At 40.3% G+C, this 19,388-nt stretch overlaps 1 protein-coding gene across 13 annotated transcripts in view; it reads right to left on the bottom strand.

Moving 5' to 3' along the window:
• SYNE1 (spectrin repeat containing nuclear envelope protein 1) overlaps positions 1-19,388 on the bottom strand; it is a 296,053-nt gene that overhangs the window by 140,021 nt on the left and 136,644 nt on the right. For all 13 annotated transcript variants that reach the window (XM_079971464.1, XM_079971452.1, XM_079971451.1 and 10 more), the window contains 16 exons: positions 16,571-16,753; positions 15,270-15,413; positions 14,304-14,459; positions 13,028-13,192; positions 12,456-12,628; positions 11,054-11,207; positions 10,502-10,645; positions 9,595-9,759; positions 7,831-8,148; positions 5,430-5,585; positions 4,228-4,398; positions 3,633-3,959; positions 3,265-3,417; positions 1,750-1,917; positions 806-982; positions 201-347 (listed from right to left, as the gene is read on the bottom strand). In XM_079971464.1, coding sequence (XP_079827590.1) covers positions 201-347; positions 806-982; positions 1,750-1,917; positions 3,265-3,417; positions 3,633-3,959; positions 4,228-4,398; positions 5,430-5,585; positions 7,831-8,148; positions 9,595-9,759; positions 10,502-10,645; positions 11,054-11,207; positions 12,456-12,628; positions 13,028-13,192; positions 14,304-14,459; positions 15,270-15,413; positions 16,571-16,753 — 2,901 coding nt within the window. The remainder of the gene's footprint in view (positions 1-200; positions 348-805; positions 983-1,749; positions 1,918-3,264; positions 3,418-3,632; positions 3,960-4,227; positions 4,399-5,429; positions 5,586-7,830; positions 8,149-9,594; positions 9,760-10,501; positions 10,646-11,053; positions 11,208-12,455; positions 12,629-13,027; positions 13,193-14,303; positions 14,460-15,269; positions 15,414-16,570; positions 16,754-19,388) is intronic.

Raw genomic sequence — 19,388 nt, 5'->3', positions numbered from 1 at the left:
CATCAAAGCATGCCCCTAGCTCAGGTGGGGGCCCTGCCTGGGCAGAACCCCTGCCCCAGTTGCCAAGTGCGATCCTGGATGCTTAGCCCACACCAGGGTCCTGCACAACTCAACTCTGTTTATTTATGCACACATTTGGATTCAGCCATTTTGGTAAATACTCTATTTTGATCAAATGTTTCAATATGGACTGTTCTTACCTGCTTAACAGCATCTGCCATGCTGAAAGGCGGACGAGGATTTGGCTTTAGCTCTGGCCGAACAGCAGAGAGCCAAACTTTACATTGCTGAAGTGTGTCTTGATGGTTAACATGCTTCTGGAGTTCGTGCTCCAAACTCTGGTACACCTACAAAAAAAAGCATGAATAAGTTGCCTAATATTTCTGATGTCATTATTGAAGATAAAACTATTCCCAAGTTGACAAGCTGGCAGTAAACTGCTAATTTTACATATAAAACACCTAAAAACTTTTTGCTAATTGGCCGTATGGAAATGCTGCAAATAAGTAAAGAGATATAAGACTCCTAACATACATATAATCTATATTAGCAATATAGATATTACTGTAGTTTTCCAAAATGAGTTTCTAACGACCTGTGTTCCAAAATGAGTTTCCAATTCAACTCTTAGATGAGATGTCTTCCATTTTCCTCCATCTGTAATTATGTTCAGTTTTCAATTCTTCAGATGCCCATTTTGTACCCTATTTGCTAGTATTTTGCATTATATTGTATTTTTTGTATTGCATCTAGTAGATTATATATTACAATGACATCTACTAAACATACATGAATAGGGACTTACCCTCTGAGTTGTGCTACATATAGCTGAATAGCTATCCCTTGTTCCCTGCAGCTGAGTTTCTATATTTTGCTTAAATTTTGCTTGGAGATGCTCTGCACACTCATTTATTAAGTCATCTCCCTTGCTTTTAAGGCTGTTCAGGCGATCTTCAAATCCAGCAATCTCTTCCATCATTGCCTAAGAAAGCAGCATTCAAAACACCACAACATCACAGAAAATGTTTACAGCATTTAATAGTCACCATTTAAAGGGGGGCAGGCTAGGACAAAAGTAGTTGAGCTGCCTCATCCTACACTGTGCCAGGCTCAAGCTATTAGGGCAGAAGTGAGGGCAGAGAAATACTTTGTGCTCCTCCTTCCATGAGCTGTTTTATATATATATAAATAATTTAAAAAATAAAATAAAAGGCTATTTCCCCACTGGAAACAATGGGAGGGAAAGGGTAGGAAGAAATTTACTGATGCTCAGAAGCATGATTAAATATCTCCCCAGTTTCAGAGCATGTCAGGTGGCCAGCATTGCTTTGCATCTTTTGGATCCAGGCCACAATCCAAAATGCCCCTATCATGCATCCTTTTAGGACATACAAATGTCACAACTCTAATGTCACTTGGGGTGACAGTCGTTTGAGGGACCAGTGTCTTCAGAGAGCAAGGCTCCAACATTGAATCGGTCTCTCTGACATCAGAGCTCTGTCTCTGAAGTCTCATAGGTAGAGCCAATCTCGTCTAGGGGCCCTGGGAAACCCTCATTTCAGTATCCCAATCAATCTGATCACGTCTCATGTGCCTTTAAAGTAAACATGAACTTATGACTTGCTTTTCTGTAAGATGAACTTTTACCATACTTATATCTTATATATGACCTTTTGAAATATTATTCACCTCATAAGGCCCACTACAACATACGAAAAAGGGGATTTGTTGATGCTCATTTAGACCTACCTTGTGGTTGGCTAAATGTTGTGTTATAATTTCTAGATTACTGTTCTCCATAAGGTCAGGAGTAACCAGCCTGCTAGACATCTGTAACAACCACTTTTCCACTTCTTGTAAGTCAGTGTTATATTCTTCATGCTGTTTCACTTTCACCTCCAAAATTGCAACATGAGCCTGCATGATCATAAAAACCAGTTACATTTCAAAGAGAGTTCCAAATAATGCCCACCCCTCAAAATACCAATTGTAAAAGCATGAAAATACATGTATAACTTCGTATGAAAAAGTTTCATTTTTTGCCAGAACTTGTTTGTAATTACACCTGTGCCCTGGGAGAGGGGTGTATGCTCCTTTTCACAACACTGTTCTCAGCTCTTCACATGCATTGTTTCCCCAGGCTGCCTCAGTACCTTTTTCCCCCTTCTGCTCTTTTTGAGTGATCACAGTCCATACAAAGTATATTTTATGATAAAGGTAAAGGTAAAGGGACACCTGACCATTAGGTCCAGTTGTGACCAATTCTGGGGTTGCGGTGCTCATCTCGCTTTATTGGCTGAGGGACACCTTCCGGGTCATGTGGTCAGCATGACTAAGCCGCTTCTGGCGAACCAGAGCAGTGCACGGAAACGCCATTTACCTTCCCGCTTTGACGTGCTTTCGAACTGCTAGGTTGGCAGGAGCAGGGAGCTCACCCTGTTGCGGGGATTCGAACCGCCGACCTTCTGATCGGCAAGTCCTAGGCTCTGTGGTTTAACCCACAGTGCCACCTGCATCCCTATATTTTATGATACACTGGAATAAAAGAAATACTTTAAAAATCTAATCTAAAAAGAAACAAGAGCAAAGAGAAGGTTGATGTTTTGAAATGTGCTTGTAGATCTGTACTGTGGTGTGCAATTTGCAGCTCTTTGCAAAAAAACAGAGTGTTGTGCTGTGGATCTCTTTATATTGGCCCAGTGCTTGGAAATTTCCACTTTAAAAGAGGTGATCTGCAGCATGATGCACTAATTGACTAGAGAACAAGAGGAACAACAAACATTTTAATCTTTATTTGTGTGCCACCCCACCTGCAAAAATTACTAGTCTAGTCACCTTCTTCCCACACCCAACAGGAAAGCTCTGCAAATTTAATAACATTTCGTTAGTGTAGGTTATTTGTGGACTGCTGTCACCAGGACATGAAGAGGCCTTACTGCAGGCAGCCTATGTTTCAAGCCTAAATTCACCTGTAGAAATAATTATTACCATCTTACAGCAGAAAACATGGCTTATATAGAGCCATGGCTTGTATTCCATGTGGCACAAAGGCTAACATTTTCCTTGCACACCCAAACCTTAATCCCCTACCTGCCCCCCCCCAATCTGTTCTAGGAGTTCTCTCAACCTTCCAAAGCAAATTTGGGGATGGCATGGGATGTGTACAGGCAATGAACAGGGGAATTCCCACTGCAGTTATGAGAATCCTTGTGCTGGCTTCTCCTAGTGCACTGGGTTAGCTGAATAAGACCCTGGGTATTTTACCTTTGCTGTGCTGCAGAGCTCCTGGTATTCTGTTTGAAGTTTCTGAATGTTCTCTGCCAAATTGACATCACACACTAGCTCAAGAAGGCATTTTCCTTTTTCTGTCACAGATTTTATTGAAGGCTCATGGGAAAACACTGTCTGTTGAATTGACTAAGATGAAAAATAAAGTTAAACTGTGCTTCAAAACGAATACAGGATTTATATATAATACACAACACACAGAGTATCATTATTTTCTTGTGTTGAGAAGGAACCCATTTAAAAATGTGATGTGAAGTCATCCTTAAAATATGAGAGACTCAGAAGCAAGTTACATTTTCTGGCTTAAGACTTCACTCATTTTGTAGCTCACAATATTTATTTACCTTATATTTGGATAGCTGTGCCTTTTTCTCATATAATTCCATTTTGGGCTCCACTGTGGTATGTAGTACAATCTGATACTCTGACAGCCACTGAGTCTGTACTTTGTACTTATCTAAGAATTCCTTTGTCAGGTGGAGACATTTCTCTAAGGTTGTGTGTTCTTTCCTGATAGAGCTGGTCATCTCATCAAGTTGCTCCACACAACCATTGATCTCTTTCTTTAGCTGTTCCCCTTCATTTGCCTCCATGTACTTAATAGCTTTCTCTCCTTTTTCACGTGCTGATTTCAGTAAATTATGACCCACATCCATGTCACTCATGAGATCCTGTAAGAAGAAAAATGGACAGTATATATTTTGGCCTGCGACTGAAGAGTAAATTACTTCTGCAGATTCAGTTTTATTCCTACTGCTGAGCATCAGCTGCTTGGTGAATACATTTTTATTTAATCAGTTGTTCTGAGTGAGCTTTGTCTTCTGTTATGGTCAATTGTAACTGATTTAAGCTTTCTTATATTTTGCAACCTCATTATGTACTGCTGGTAAAATATGTGTTGTTTTAAATTGCTGTACCAGTGTCATATGAAAACTATACCTCAAGCTTCTGCATTTTCTTCTCCATTGCTGCTTTATCTACAACATCAGACTTCGTCACAACATCTCTGAATTTCCTAAGAGTAGCTCCAAACCATTCCTTGTAAGCAGCGAAGCACACTTCAGATTCATCCATACTTCGAATTTCATCTTCAAGGAATTTTATTTGCTCCTGCAAGCAAATTTTAAACAGGTCTCAATACTGACTATTTATCCATTTCTTGTATCTCTTTCCATTTCTTGCATCTCTTTTAGTAACTACAAAATACACTGTTTATAAATAAAACATAGATCAGAAGAGGCACTTACTTTCTCCCAGTACGTTTCCGAATACAATTCAAAATGTTGGTGCTGACCTTTAAAGCCCTAAACAGCCTCGGTCCCGCATACCTGAAGGAGTGTCTCCACCCCCATCATTCAGCCCGGACCCTGAGGTCCTGTGCCGAGGGCCTTCTGGTGGTTCCCTCACTGCGAGAAGTGAGGTTACAGGGAACCAGGCAGAGGGCCTTCTTGGTAGTGGCGCTTGCCCTGTGGAACGCCCTCCCAACAGATGTCAAGGCAATAAGCAACTATCTTACTTATAAAAGACACCTGAAGGCAGCCCTGTTTAGGGAAGTATTTAATGTTTAATGCTGTATTGTGTTTTTAATACTTGGTTGGGAGCCGCCCAGGGTGGCTGGGGAAACTCAGCCAGATGGGTGGGATAATAATAATAATAATAATAATAATAATAATTTATTATTATTTCTACTACTACTAGATCATTCCTGCCACACACACATAAATACCAAGCTTATTGGTCTACTTCAAGTGTCTACAGGAAAACAGAACCTTCTGTGTGCTTCTGCGGATAATATAAGCTTCCTTCATTCTTTATTTCCATGTGTTGAAGGAGCAGCAAGACTACACTGCTGGCCCTGCCTCTATTATCATCCCTATCCTCATATGGATATATCAGCAAGGAAAAGCTACATCTAGAAGATAGAATGGGACTGGAAGCAGACCATTAAAATTGGTGGCAGCTTAAAAATTAAATGGACTGAAGGACTCCTAAACTGAGGTTAGGACTGTGTATATGTAAACCAGTTGGCCTGATGGAAAAAACCTGTTACTTTTCAGTTAACAGTGAATAACTCTCTCTCTCTCTCTCTCTCTCTCTCTCTCTCTCTCTAGTCTACTTCTTTTTTCATTATTATAACTCACCAGTACTTGAAGAACTAGAGCTTGGTACTGAGAGGCAAGGTAGGTTGCTTGCCTTCCCATCCTGCTAGAAGTATGACTCTCCTCCAGAATTTGCTGGGCTAACAATCCAACTTCTTCAACTTCATCTTTATAGACTGTTATCTCCTCGTGCCATTTCTGTGGAAATGAAAAATATTCATTTTATAATATTACAGAAGTTACAAAAATGTGGTTTAGGAACTATTAAAATGAAAACAGAAGAATGGAACCTCTCTTTGCTTGGACAGGCGGAGTCCCCAGATCCCGAGCGGTTCCCCCCCCCCCCCCCGTTATGTGGAATAACGACTCAAGACAGTGTGCTATGGGATTAAATTGGTCACAATTTTATTAAATTTCAAATGTGGGTAGACCTTGGCTCAGGTATTGGGCGTTCTCCCTCCCCAGTCCCCAGCCAGGGACCTAGGGAGCATCACGGTTATCCAGAGTGTGTGTGTGTGGGGGGGGGGATGGACCGGCTCTGGAGAACATATGTTCAAGCAGAGATAGCCGCCCCCGTTACACTGCCGCCGCAGGGGAGAGCAATGACGACCTTTCGGAGTACGGTCAAAGCCTCCCTTCAGAAACCCCTTTAACGGGGAACCCTGGTATCGCCGCCGCAAAGAGGAAGATGGACTAAAGGATTCCGCCCAAGGCCTGATACCGCCAAAGTTGTGACGTTTTGCTACGGGAAAGGCGAAACCTGCCAATGCAGGGAAATTCCTTTCCGGCCCTTTAACAGCGACCTTGACGTAGCAGCGCCCGCATACCTGTGAAGAAAAGTTAACCTGCGAAATAAGACATTAACTGAGGGTGGGTAGGGTGGGAGAAGCTCTGGAGCCAAGTGAGGATTCCCAGCTAAGATCCTCCCTCTATTGTGTGGGCAGGTAATCCCTCCCCTACCTGAGGGAAGGCAAGCCAAGCCTATGCTGATGGAGCCGCTCCAGATCTAGGGGCTGCGTGCGTCCACGCAAAGGGCGCCCCCCGTTTTAAGCGGGGAGCGGTCATTATGAAATTAACAATTATAAGCATGACATTTTAAACATAGAGCACTTATGCTATATTATTTTTGTGCAATAGAAAAAGAACACTGAAATAATGAAGCCCAATCCTAAACACTGATTCAGATTAATGTTCCACTACTGGGTGACATACAAGAATATGTGGATGTGCTTTGTTTGCAGATTTATATTTATGTGTACTGAATTTCTATTCAGCTACCAATTACATATCCTACACAAAGGCGTACACACTTAATCTCCTTCCTCACATGATCATAGATTGTTCAGCTGACTCAGTCACACACACACACACACACACACACACAGATGGGTCACAGATCCCATTATTTTGCACCTACACATACATTTACACAACTCATTTTCACATGGAGCCAAATCACTGATAAGCACTGTTTAATATCTTCTGTACTCTTCTGCACCGGCAACACATAACCAGTCTATCACTAAGCTCCAATCTATCTCTGTATCCCAACTAAAAGTACACAATGAATCCCAGCAAGTACCTCCACAAGGAAAGCCCTTACAGTATACAAAGGCCACCACCTCCCTTACATTTATCCTGAACTCAATGGTAGAGCAACTAGGGAGAGCAACTTGGGGAGTGGGTGGCGCTGTGGTCTAAACCACTGTGCCTCTTGGGCTTGCTGATTGGAAGGTCAGCGGTTCAAAATCCTCTCAACAGGGTTTGCTCCTGTTGTTCTTTCCCAGCTTCTGCCAACCTAAAAGTTTGAAAGGATGCCAGTGCAAGTAGATAAATAGGTACCGCCACGGTGGGAAGGGAAATGGCATTTCCATGTACTCTAGTTTCTGTCACGGTGTTCCACTGCGCCAGAAGTGGTTGGTCATGCTGGCCACATGACCCAGAAAGCTGTCTCTGGACAAACGCCGGCTCCCTCAGCCTGAAGCGAGATGAGAACTGCAACCCCATAGTTGCCTTTGACTGGACTTAACCATCCAGGGGTTCTTTACCTTTACTTTTGTACTTAGTAGGCCAGAACAAGCTGAGTATTCTTATTCCAGCCAGGATTCACTAATATGTTCCATGGTACTTTATTATTTCATCTATTTTTATAATGGTCCACCAGAGAAAGATACGCACATCGTTCACACATTGCAATAATACTGGTGACCTGTGTTCAGACTGGAAACATTTGCATTTACATTTATCCAAGAAATACCAAATAGTTGGCACAGGTAGAAATAAATGCCCAACTTTCAGATGTACAAACTTACTTACTATGTCAGCACCTGGAACAAATTAGTTAGTAAGCTCATTGGCAGGACTGATACAAATTAGCAGGCTGCACATTCTAAATGTAAATCCAGGCCCATTATAAATTACCATCATCATATAACTTAATCACCTTCATTTGTTGTAGCTGCATTTCCTTTGTGGCTCTGTCAGACTGCCGCCCATTTCTGATGTTAACTTTCTCCTCCAGAGTTTTGAGCCACTCATCCACCTTCAGAAATTTGTCCTCCATCAGCCTCAGTCTGCTTAGGGTAGTGTTTAGTTGCATCCTGACCTCAGAAAGCTTGTGTTGATATACTGTCCAGTCTTGACGTACAGACTCTAGTACTCTGTCTTCCAATTGGGGTATACCCCATGGGATTACTTCTTCCCTGACATGGAGTGCTGCATTAAGCAAGGCCTGTCCCTCAGCACAATGCATCTGTAATTCCTGAAAATGCAGAAAGATTAGCATTAATCATTCCATAATTCCGTACTGAGATTCTGTATTACTGTATAAGCCCCTACATTCAGCTGGCATATATTTGAGACTGCATAAGTGCATTTCAAAGTTCTCACAGACATCAGTTTACAATGAACAGATTATCATATAAAATTTCATAATATTTGCAACCAACACGCATCATTGCCTGTAATACAGTGGTATCTCGGGTTAGGAACTTAATTCGTTCTGGAGGTCCGTTCTTAACCTGAAACTGTTCTTAACCTGAGGTACCACTTTAGCTAATGGGGCCTCCTGCTGCCACCGCCGCGCAATTCTGTTCTCATCCTGAAGCAAAGTTCTTAACCCGAGGTACTATTTCTGGGTTAGGGGAGTCTGTAACCTGAAGCGTCTGTAACTCGACGGCCCACTGTAATGAACTTTGGTGGTTGGATATCTATCAATCTGGAAGCAAAATGGGGGTAGCCAAAAATAAAATAGAGATTATAACATTCTCCCTATGAATATAGAAGCATATCAGTTTGTAAATAAAAAGAAAAGTAATTTTTAAACTATACTCAGATACCGCCATCAAACAGCCTAATGAGGATCAACAAACCTCCTTGATGTACATTGTGTTTTGAAGTGTCAGATGAAAAAGAGAGAGAGCAAACAAGAAAAAGGAAACTTGGGACAAGAACAGTTATGTTCCAGTAAGAACAGAAAATTGGTCCGCTCAAGGTTCCAATAATTTATAGGGATGCATGAGGATAGAGAAAATGCATGCGGTGAGGTTTCAAACTCCCCTCCCCACATTATACAAGGACATTTCAGGAGAAAGGAAGGAAAAGAAACACACACACACACACACACACACACACACACGCAAGCTAGCTAGCTATAATAAGCCCCCATACATGGTTGGCAGCCTGCTGCAAACTCGAGCTCTCCGGTGCTGTATATCACAGCAGGGAAAGGCCTTGGTGGGATGGGAAAGAAGAATTCCCTTTTCCTTCCTCCTCTCGAATGCCCCCCCTCCTTCAAACCCTAAACAAGAACACGAGGTTCCAGGTTGGCTAATGCCCTGAACAGCAGCACTGTTCTTAGGGTATGGGGATACACTGCAGAAGTTACCGTATTTTTTGCTCTATAAGACTACTTTTCCCCTCCTAAAAAGTAAGGGGAAATGTGTGTGCGTCTTATGGAGCGAATGCAGGTTGCGCAGCTATCCCAGAAGCCAGAAAAAGGAAGAGGGATCACTGCTTTCACTGTGCAGCAATTCCTCTTGCTGTTCTGGCTTATGAGATTCAGAATATATTTTTTCTTGTTTTCCTCCTCCAAAAACTAGGTGCGTCTTATGGTCTGGTGCGTCTTATAGAGCGAAAAATACGGTACATTTTTTGTGCCACTTGTACTAAATGTTCTCATTAGGGCATAACATATATAAAACCCTACCTGGAGCTTTCCAAGTGTTGCTTCATGTCTCTCTGCATCGCCTTCAAGATGCGACAAGCAGTTGAGTTTGTCCTGTTCTTTTTCTAGCCATGCTTCAAAGGCCTTCAGGTTTATTTGGTACTCTTGATGCAAGCGGACCATTTCTTCAGCTTTAGTTATTGCCTCCTGTTGTTAGAAATAGCTCATTAGTGTTGAAGAGAGAAAGCTTCCCTGACACAGACCAAATATGTATCGCGACCTTCTTCAAACAGATGCCCTCCAAATGTCTTCACTGGCCAATGGTTAGTGAGGATAGTCATTCAAACAAATGATGGATACCAGACGCGGAAAGCTAGTGCAATGTATAATAAAATAATAATATCTGATTTCTCTAACTTGCCTGGCTCCTTAAGTGGAAGATTACTTTGAATACTTAGGAAAGATATAACTGGGGAACAGATAAACTAAACACAGCTTTTGCATGTAATTTGATTTACTCGTAAATTACCATATTTTTTGCTCTATAAGACTCACTTTTTCCCTCCTAAAAAGTAAGGGGAAATGTGTGTGCGTCTTATGGAGCGAATGCAGGCTGCGCAGCTATCCCAGAAGCCAGAACAACAAGAGGGATTGCTGCTTTCACTGCGCAGCGATCCCTCTTGCTGTTCTGGCTTCTGAGATTCAGAATATTTTTTTTCTTGTTTTCCTCCTCCCAAAACTAGGTGCGTCTTGTGGTCTGGTGCGTCTTATAGAGCAAAAAATATGGTAACTGGCATCAAAACCTAACAGTAATTTAAGGTTATCAGTTAAATTAAGCACACAAATTCCAGAATTCCACAAGCAAAGACACAAGAAAAGCTTTGCACACTTTATTTAAATAACTCTACAAAATGAAAAAAAGCCATAGAATTGTCAAGAGAAGCAATACCGTTATCCTGTCTTTGAGAAACTGGTATCTCTCTCGAAGGTCCTGAAGTTCAAGCTGAGTTACATAATGTTCAGTCATGCCCATGCCTTTAATTTCAATTGTCTCTAGCAGTGTGCTGTGACTAAACACTTCTTCCTTAAGTAACTGTAAAACAAAAATAATGTTAACAACCTGATTAGAAATGTTTAGAAACGACAATTGCTTCCATAATTTATCAAATATGAATTAAGTCTGAAGCTGACAAGGAGTATAATAGAGTTATGCAGCAGTTAATTAAGCAATATCATAAATACATGTTTAGAGTAATTAAGTTTTAATTAAGAACACAGAATGGGCATATCCTGAATGTACATGCATAACCAGTGTACACATCAGAGTCTTATTCCCCCCCCCCCCATAGCAGCCGTCTCACATTAAATAAAAATTGATTGACGCAGTTTAGAAGTAGTTTATAATGTATCTTGAGAATGCTAGTGCTGTAAGAAGAATGTAGAGTTCTTGGCTGCATGTGTGGATGCTGCTACAATTTTCACAAACGGGCTTTTCACAAACCTTAGATTTGCTGAGTGCAGAATTTTTCTCCCTAAGTTCAGCACACTGCCTTTCTGAAGCATTCATGATTGCTTCTATTTTATCCATCCAGCTAGTAAACTGCCGAACATCATCTTGATAACTTGTCCATTTAGAGAGTGCTCCTTCCAGCTGGCTGAAATGTCAATGAATATATGCACACACATTTAAGAAGTTGAAAGAGGCCCATTTATTCATATTTTTTCAAACATGGGCATTCAAGTACACAATGTATGCTTATAGTTTTATATATGTAGCAGCTGGAGAGCAGGCATTTATTTTTGAACTGCCAGCACTGACTTTGCTGTGAACTGCCTTGAGACTTCCAGGGTATAGGGCAGTATATAAATTCTAATCATCATCATCATCAACATTCTCATTCTGCTCTTCAGCCAAAGTAGGCTTCCAGAGCAGCTTACAAATGTCAGTGCCCTAAGACTTATAATCTAAAAGACACAACACAAAAGGGAAAGGAATTTGGTGGAAGAGGATGACAGCAAACTCATGCACTGCTTTTATTTGTGGTAGAAATCTAACATGGACTGTTTGGTCCAGCTGATTTATGGACAGGTTCTCATTCTTGTCTTGTTGGAAAGGAAAAAATATATATGAAGTGATTATGGAATGCTAGAAATCTTTGCACTCCCATTAAGTCATGTTTATACTAGCTCTTTATGAAACTAATTAATGAATAAGGGACAAATTATGGTAGGTGTGATCCTTGATATTTAAATAATGACCAATTCTCTATTTTTTTAAAATTCATTCACTATATCATTTAAACTGGAATACTCATAAAATTTACTAGGAAATAAAGCTCACAGAATTCACTATAATGTACTTCTGAGCAAACTTGTTTAGATTTGATAGCTGAGAAATTTCCCATGTCTAGTAATCCCCCAGAGTCTTAAATGGTTGTGAACTTCTATTGTTTTCCAGTTTGCATCTGATACCTTGGGTTTATTTTTTTTAAAAGAGAAATTAGAATAACTGAATGCAAAATTTCTGAAAGTGGAAAGTATGGATTCAGCTTATGAATATAGACTCCACTTTCCCAAAATAGGCCAGTGTTTGAAAGGAACACTCAGGAAATGTCTGTGGGAAAATGACACACTGATAGTTTACAAATTTAATTAAGCATATATCTAAAGGATTTAAAATGCAGTTGTTGTGGGTGGTATCCAACAAAGCACTTCTGCTAGTGCAAAGATTTCTGCTTCTGCAGTGATACTTCCCTACCCATTCCTCTTCCCGTGCACTCCTAAAATCTGGTCCAGAGAGTTTCACTGCAAAGCCAAAAGTCCTTGTAGAACTACTTCATTTGATACCAACCAGTATGTCCAACTGCATATAAGTTCCTTTTCAACACCCTCACTCCTTTTACCTTTTACATTGGATACAAGCAGACAAAAGGGAAGCCCATGTGTCTTTAAGTGTTCTCAGCTGTTGTTCAATGACTGGCACTCCTTCTACTGAAGTATTTTGCAAAACGGAGTCTCCTCTTGTTAGCACCATTTTCATTTGGATTTCTTTCTCCTGTTTCACTGACAGTAGTCCCTGTAAAACAAAAAGATTCTGTTTCCATCCTTATCATTATGCTGTACTCCTTCCACAAAATTTAATTGCAAATCACCAAATTTAATTGCAAAATGAAGTGTTCCACAGCACTACCATAGTTTCAGAAAAAATGTCACAAAGGTAGAAGTAACAGTCTGTTTTTTCCATTAGGAAAAATGATAGAGAGTCCTTTCCTGCTGTTTTTAGAACTGAGCCCTCACACTTGTTGCAATCCTACACATACAGCCAAAATACCTGATGTATGCAAGCAAGTGCAATTGTGACAGATGACCTATTTTTTCTAATGAAAAGATGTTTAAGGAGGAAGCAAGTAGAGAATTGGAAGATGCATTTAACCATTTCCCCACTAGTTTTCTTGGGGAACTCTCATTCACTTACCTCCAGCTTTGCCATTCTACTGTCCAGGGCATTTTTGTCTGCTGTGAGATGGCAGTAAGATTCTAGCATCTGAATTGCATCTGCCATCCAGTCCTGAAGCTCTTTCAGATCATGAGAGAACTGCTGGTGCTCTGCTACAATTCTGTCCATTCTGGATACCTTTTCCTTAAATTCATACAGATGTTAACATTACCAACCATTCAGATAATCTATCATTCCACTAGAGTTGAAAAAAATCAGAAAGGGAAATCTCAGAAAACTAAAGTCAGGATTAACCATGGGCCAGAAAGTTAGATCGATGAACTGTCCAAATTTCTTTGCCTTTGAGATCCCCGTCTGTTCCAGCTTTGTGTCTTTACATAATGGGTGTGTACAGCACATGTATAATATGTACTCGTACCCTATGACTGAAATACATACATTTCCTGTTGCATTTAAACTGTACATGTGGTACAACATTATAGCTATTCATAGGTCTCCATCGCATGTGCAAAACATTTTTAAAAGGGCATTTATACTTTCCATGCATTATGTGTTTTTGTTAATTATGTGGGGCATTTGGTTGAAAGGCAATCTCCTGAGTAACCCTTTGGGAGCCTATGCTACTACATGAGCACTGCATGGGCCCCCAAATGAATCAGAGGTATTGTTAGGCAATACCACTGATCACCATGAATCAAAAAGCCCACAATGTTTATTTCCTTCAAAATAACATGAAAAGAACAACTGGTCTTATGTGAAATGTAGTTTTGAGACTGGGGCATCGTGTCCAATGGAAATGAATGGGTGTTCACCCTGTCATGAGACAGAGTGAACACCCATTCAATTCCACTGAATACGACACCAAACGAACTGAAACAGGGACAGCCTCTAAAAAAAAACTAACTCCCCCCCCCCCCCGCTGTAATTATTTATGATGTTAAGTGGACCTGTTTCAATTTTCCTTAAATGCACTACTGCTGGGTGTGATGGTTTCTCCTTCAACAACCTTTTGGCGATATCCTACACTGGCTAAAACACTATACCAGTTGCAGTACAGCATTGGCCTATGTCTTCTTGCATCTAGAAATCCTGCATCAACTTATATGCTTTATACTACTATTTATGCCCACTCTTGTAAGTATTGCTGAACATTTTTATCACTATCTCTGTTAACATCACCAGCACAAGGACATAGGGGACTTCATACAAAGAGAATTGTTTATTTCAGGACACAAGCTTTCATTTTTTTTGTTAGAAGTGTTGCATAAAAGCACACAGGGTGAAAGCGCATTACCTTTGTTACATTGCTCAGAGCAAGATATTGAGAAGATAGCTGAGATACTCTGTGCATGAAGCTTTTGCTGGCAGCTTGTTCTTCCCAAAGCTGCTGAGCTTTTTCTTTTAGCCTGTCGAGCTGAGGTTCATGACACCTTATTTCCTCAAGGACAGACTGTAAAGCATAAGCATGTTTCTGTTAAGTGTGGGTGCAAAAAAGCAAACCACAAAGAAGGCAAGCAGCAAGGAAATTAAAAGGACGGCCATCTGCAAAGATCTGTTATGAGACATAGGCATAAAGGACCGTTCCAGATGATCAGTTCATAGAGCAAGGAATGTGAAATTGTTACCTATTTGTTCTCTGTGTGTGTTCATATGGGGAGAATCTCTCTGCAACGTAGTGCCTCTGTTGCTCTGTAATTGAATCCCGATATTCTGTCTGTGGGGAGGTGCATTAATGCCCGCACCACTCCTCACTACCACCTCAATGTGGTTGCATGTGTCACTGACACCATCAGAATAATGTCTGTGATGTCATTCTTGTGGCAATCCATACTTAATGAGTGGGAGAAAAATCCTGCATAAGCCAAAAGCTCCTGGGTCTAAAACTCAACTTTGGCAATTATTTTTTTGTTAATGTGCTGAACTCGAGCATTTTCTTGCCCCTACTATATTTTGTGAACTTTTACACATCCACATATCCTACATTGGAAGGATAATGTGACCCACTCCGCAGCACACCTCTCTATCTAGAAGTGTATAATAAAGCAGGGCTAAATATCATCCTGTTAGTAGAATATTTTACATGAAATTAGTATTTTGCAGACTATCCTATAATGGATATAATGCTATTAGGCTATACCTTGAACTGATAATCTGAATCAGCCTTTGTTTAAGATAAGGCAACAAAGCATGACATCAAGACCTACTGTAACCACAAACATGCATATACATGGAAGGCCTGAAGCTCATATATCATCATCACCTGTAGTTTCTGCTGTTCTCTCCTTTTAGCTGGAAGGTCATGTAGCCGATTGCTGCTATCATGCACCATCATCTTGGTTTCATTTAGCCAGTCTTGAAGAGGTTCAGCACTGGTTTCAAAGTCTTTCATCTGGATCTTTAGGTTCTAGGAAAATATGGAAAAAAGTTTGGCCTTCCAACACATGTAATGCAATATTTAATGCAAAACAGACAAGATGAAGTACTGTTGGGGAACGGCTCTTCTGACATTCAAATTTTTGCTTGTTTTCCAAAGGATCAGCCACATTCAGTTTGGGGCTATTAGAGTCAGCACTGCCATTGGATGCTCAGATAGCATGACACATTTTTCACCAGCTTAGGCTGGTGCACCAACTGCAGACCTTGAAGTTAGTTAAAAAATATGAGGGCTAGACTGCTAACTGGTACAGGGCGTATGAAACACATCTTGCCAGTCTTAAAACGGACTCCTAGTCCATTTCCAAGCACATTTCAAAGTGTTGGTGTTTAAACCTTTAAAGTCCCAAGGGCTTTGGATCTGAGGGTCATGCAGATCACATTGTTCTGTATGAAGCTGCCTCAGAGACTTTCCTTTAGAGTTTTTGTTTTTTTTAAAAATGCATGTATATCCCACCAACATAGATTTAAAAGTAATGCATACTTGCTTTGACTGGGGTCATCTTCGTACTGCCAACATTTTGTGGGAGGAATTCAAGTGCAAATTGTGCAACTGAAGTGAATTAAACCACTCTGTCACACTAGAACAACAAATCCACTAAAAAGGGGGGAGGGTTATTAAGAAAAGTGTTGGGGAAATACACTGAAAAGTTTGGGATGAACTGATGAGCAGGAAGATACCTGAAAACCACACAAACAACTTAGGATAAATGTTCGTTGTCGGAAAATGTCCCTACAAACAACTCAGAATGATGTTCAATAAAGAACAGACATAGTCTAATTTGTACATATGCTTTGTTCAAGCAGAGCAGAATGATCAATCAAGAAACAGGTTATCTGGAGGAGCCCTGGAAATCATATAGTACTCATCAATTTTAATTTAATTTACTGATCCATTTAAAAACATTTCTAACCATTTCATGAAAAGCGGATAAACTATTCTATAAATTCTGAAGCAATTCACAACAATAGGTTACACAAATAAGAAAACCTTCATGATAAAATACAGCAGTACATTAAAACATCTGTAGTTCTAGTTAGCATAGCATTAAGCATGACTATCCTTAAAGGAAAATAGAAGACTGATGTTTCTAATTAATCTGCTTATTTGCAATTGGTCACAATTACCTCCAAAGAAGTTTCCTTCTGGTGCAGGGTGGAGATAAATTTTTTCCAGTCTTCCTTAGCTGTAGCAACTTTAGCTTGGATAGATTTAGCTTTTTCTTTTGGCAGAATAGAACTTAATAATTCTCCTTTGGACACTACCATGTTTAATTTATGTTGGCCTTTTTCAGTTTCAGATAAGAATTCCTAAATCAAGAGATGGTCTTATATAACTATACAGCTTGCAATAAATAAATGCGAATATAGCCTTATTCAAACAAATTAAAAAGGAAAGAGACTGATTGCTTGTTCAATCACTTGTCCCTAAAATTCTACTCAAGTGAAGACTCTGCCTCAGCTCACCCTCAGATCTGTTTTTACTTAGCACAACTGAAATGAGGAGATTCTACACCAAACCTGATATATATAACCCATGTTCTAATTAATTAATAATGAAGGATCCCCCCTTTTTTTTGCTAAACAGGCAAGCTACTCTTCACTAACTTATAACTTTATTTTCAATTTGCTTCAGCTGTCTGTCATAGAGTTCCCTTTGGTCTTGATTTCCCTAATGTGCAATTGTCCTCTGGAAATCAACAAGAAAAGTATCTTTCATTTCAGATGCCTGGGGTTGCATTTTGTTTTTGACAAACAAATGACCTTTTATTTAGATATATACCAATGAAACTTGAACCTCATATTATCCCAAGAGTTCTGGCAGACAATACTAAGTAGGAACCAAGTGTAATTTCAGGTTCCACTACATTCTCCCCTTTATCAGGTGTATGTGAGTTTTATAAACATACTGCAAACCCCAAAGGACATATAATACTTTTTTTCTATTACTGTGTTTTTAATTATGCAGGATTATTAGCAAAATCTTCAATTAGAGTATATTTATAGATTGCTGAAACACACACAAACCATTTAGTATTTTTCATTGTATTCATGAATACACCTCTCTCTCTCTCTCTCTCTCTCTCACACACACACACACACAGCGCGTTACCCAAATCTTATAAATTAACCTAAAAAACCAAAACGTTTCCTGCAGGGTAGTAAATTTCTTTTCCAACTGTGTTTAAGCACTGTTAAAAATTAACTTTATGCTAAGACCCCCAGAGCAGGTTATGGTTTCAGTTCCACATTCCTTTGATACAAATGCAACAGGCAACATTATTCAGGCATAAAATGTTGTTTAAGTGGACTTCTGGAGGCGGCGCGAACGACAATGGCGGTCCTTCTCGCGCTGTGAGAAGGAAGCTCTCCAGAATCGGGTCGTCCGCTACGGCAAAGCGGAGACCCGTGCTGGAAAACCCCAGGCAGCAAGAGCCTGGGGACGTGGGACTCGGCGGGTGCCAAGAGCGACCCTGGAAACGTTGAAGAGACCCCGTAAGGAGCCTCGGATCGTGGAGGGGGTCGCGGCGCTGTGAGTCGATCGCTACTCTGGAGAGTGAAGCCGCGCAGCTGCTGTCGGTGAGCGCTGACCTTTCTTCCTTAAAATACTGGGAACCGAAAAGCAACAACCCGTGAGTAAGAAGGGATTTTTTACGATTGGAGTCTAAATTATTGGAAAATCTGCTGAAAGCAGAGAGACGTTAAAAGGAAGTCCGTCTTCCGCTGCTATTTAAACTTCAAAGCAAAAGAGCTGGAGGCGTGGAGCCATTGAAGAGGCTTTTAAGTTATTTTGATCTGAGCATTTTCTGAAGCTGTTTCTGGGCAAAGTAAGGATCTAATTTATTTATTGGACCTATTCTTTTAAGTGGACTGTGTCAATCTTCTTTTTTGGGAATTACAAAATCTTAACTGAGAAGCCCAGGCAATAGGGCTGCCTGAACAGTAGAACTGTCAGCTTGCAGACTTGGCTATTGTGTATTTGGATTTGCAACAATCTGAGCTTATTTGGACTTGTTACTTTGGACTTGCTATTTTGAAACACCAGTTGGCACTTGTCAGAAATAATGTTATGCTTTTAACACCAACTCTGCTAAACATTAGCTATTGAAGGTCTGTGGACATTAAACTGGACTTAATTGATTTTATTTGAATGGACTTCTTCCCTCAAAACATTCTAAGCTCCCTCTAGAGGAATTTGGATTTACAGCAGTGACACTATTTTACTTTCTCTTTCCTTTCCTCCTATTTGACTGTTTGCTCTTGGGCTGTTACATTCTCATGGGAACAACTCAGTTTGACCTTGGCTCCCAGATAAAATTGGAATGAGTGGCACAAGAAAAAGAGGAGCAAGAACTAGACAAACAACTTTAACCTCAGCCTTACAGACACGTAGATCATCTGTACCTACTCTGCCGTCAGCGGGGGAAGAAGAAATTGTGTCTACTCTGCTGTTGGCAGGGGAAGAAGAAACTGAGCAGTTACAGTTGGAAGATATGGCCTCAGGAACAACTGCTTCAATTTTAGAGAAAATTTATGAAAAATTGGAGTCTCTGGATAAAAAAGTAGAATCTCTGGATAAGAAAGCGGATGAACAAACAGCTAAAATAGACCAAAATACAGCTAGTCTAAATAAAATAACTGGACAGGTGGCACAGAACGTACAAGCAATTGGGCAGTTAACTGAGGCCACTGTAGAGAATCGTAAATTGGCTGAGGCCACTAGCCAAAAGGTCGAAAATTTAGAACAAGAGGTAAAACCATTCTATAAACAAGTTGGAGAGCAACAGATGTATTTGTCTATGATAGAATTGCGGAATCGGGAAAACAATTTAAGGTTAAGGTCAATACCAGAAGTTGAAGAAGGAAACCTAGCTGAGTTCCTGACCAAAGAATTTTCCAAGTTCTGGCCTATCCAGGAAGAAAAGGACTTTAAAATTGTGTCGGC

The sequence above is a fragment of the Podarcis cretensis genome (genome assembly GCF_951804945.1).
Source record: "Podarcis cretensis genome assembly, chromosome: 3".
NCBI classification, from domain to species: domain Eukaryota; kingdom Metazoa; phylum Chordata; class Lepidosauria; order Squamata; family Lacertidae; genus Podarcis; species Podarcis cretensis.
Note: the sequence above shows the minus strand (reverse complement) of the source record. Positions and strands in the feature narration are given on the sequence as shown.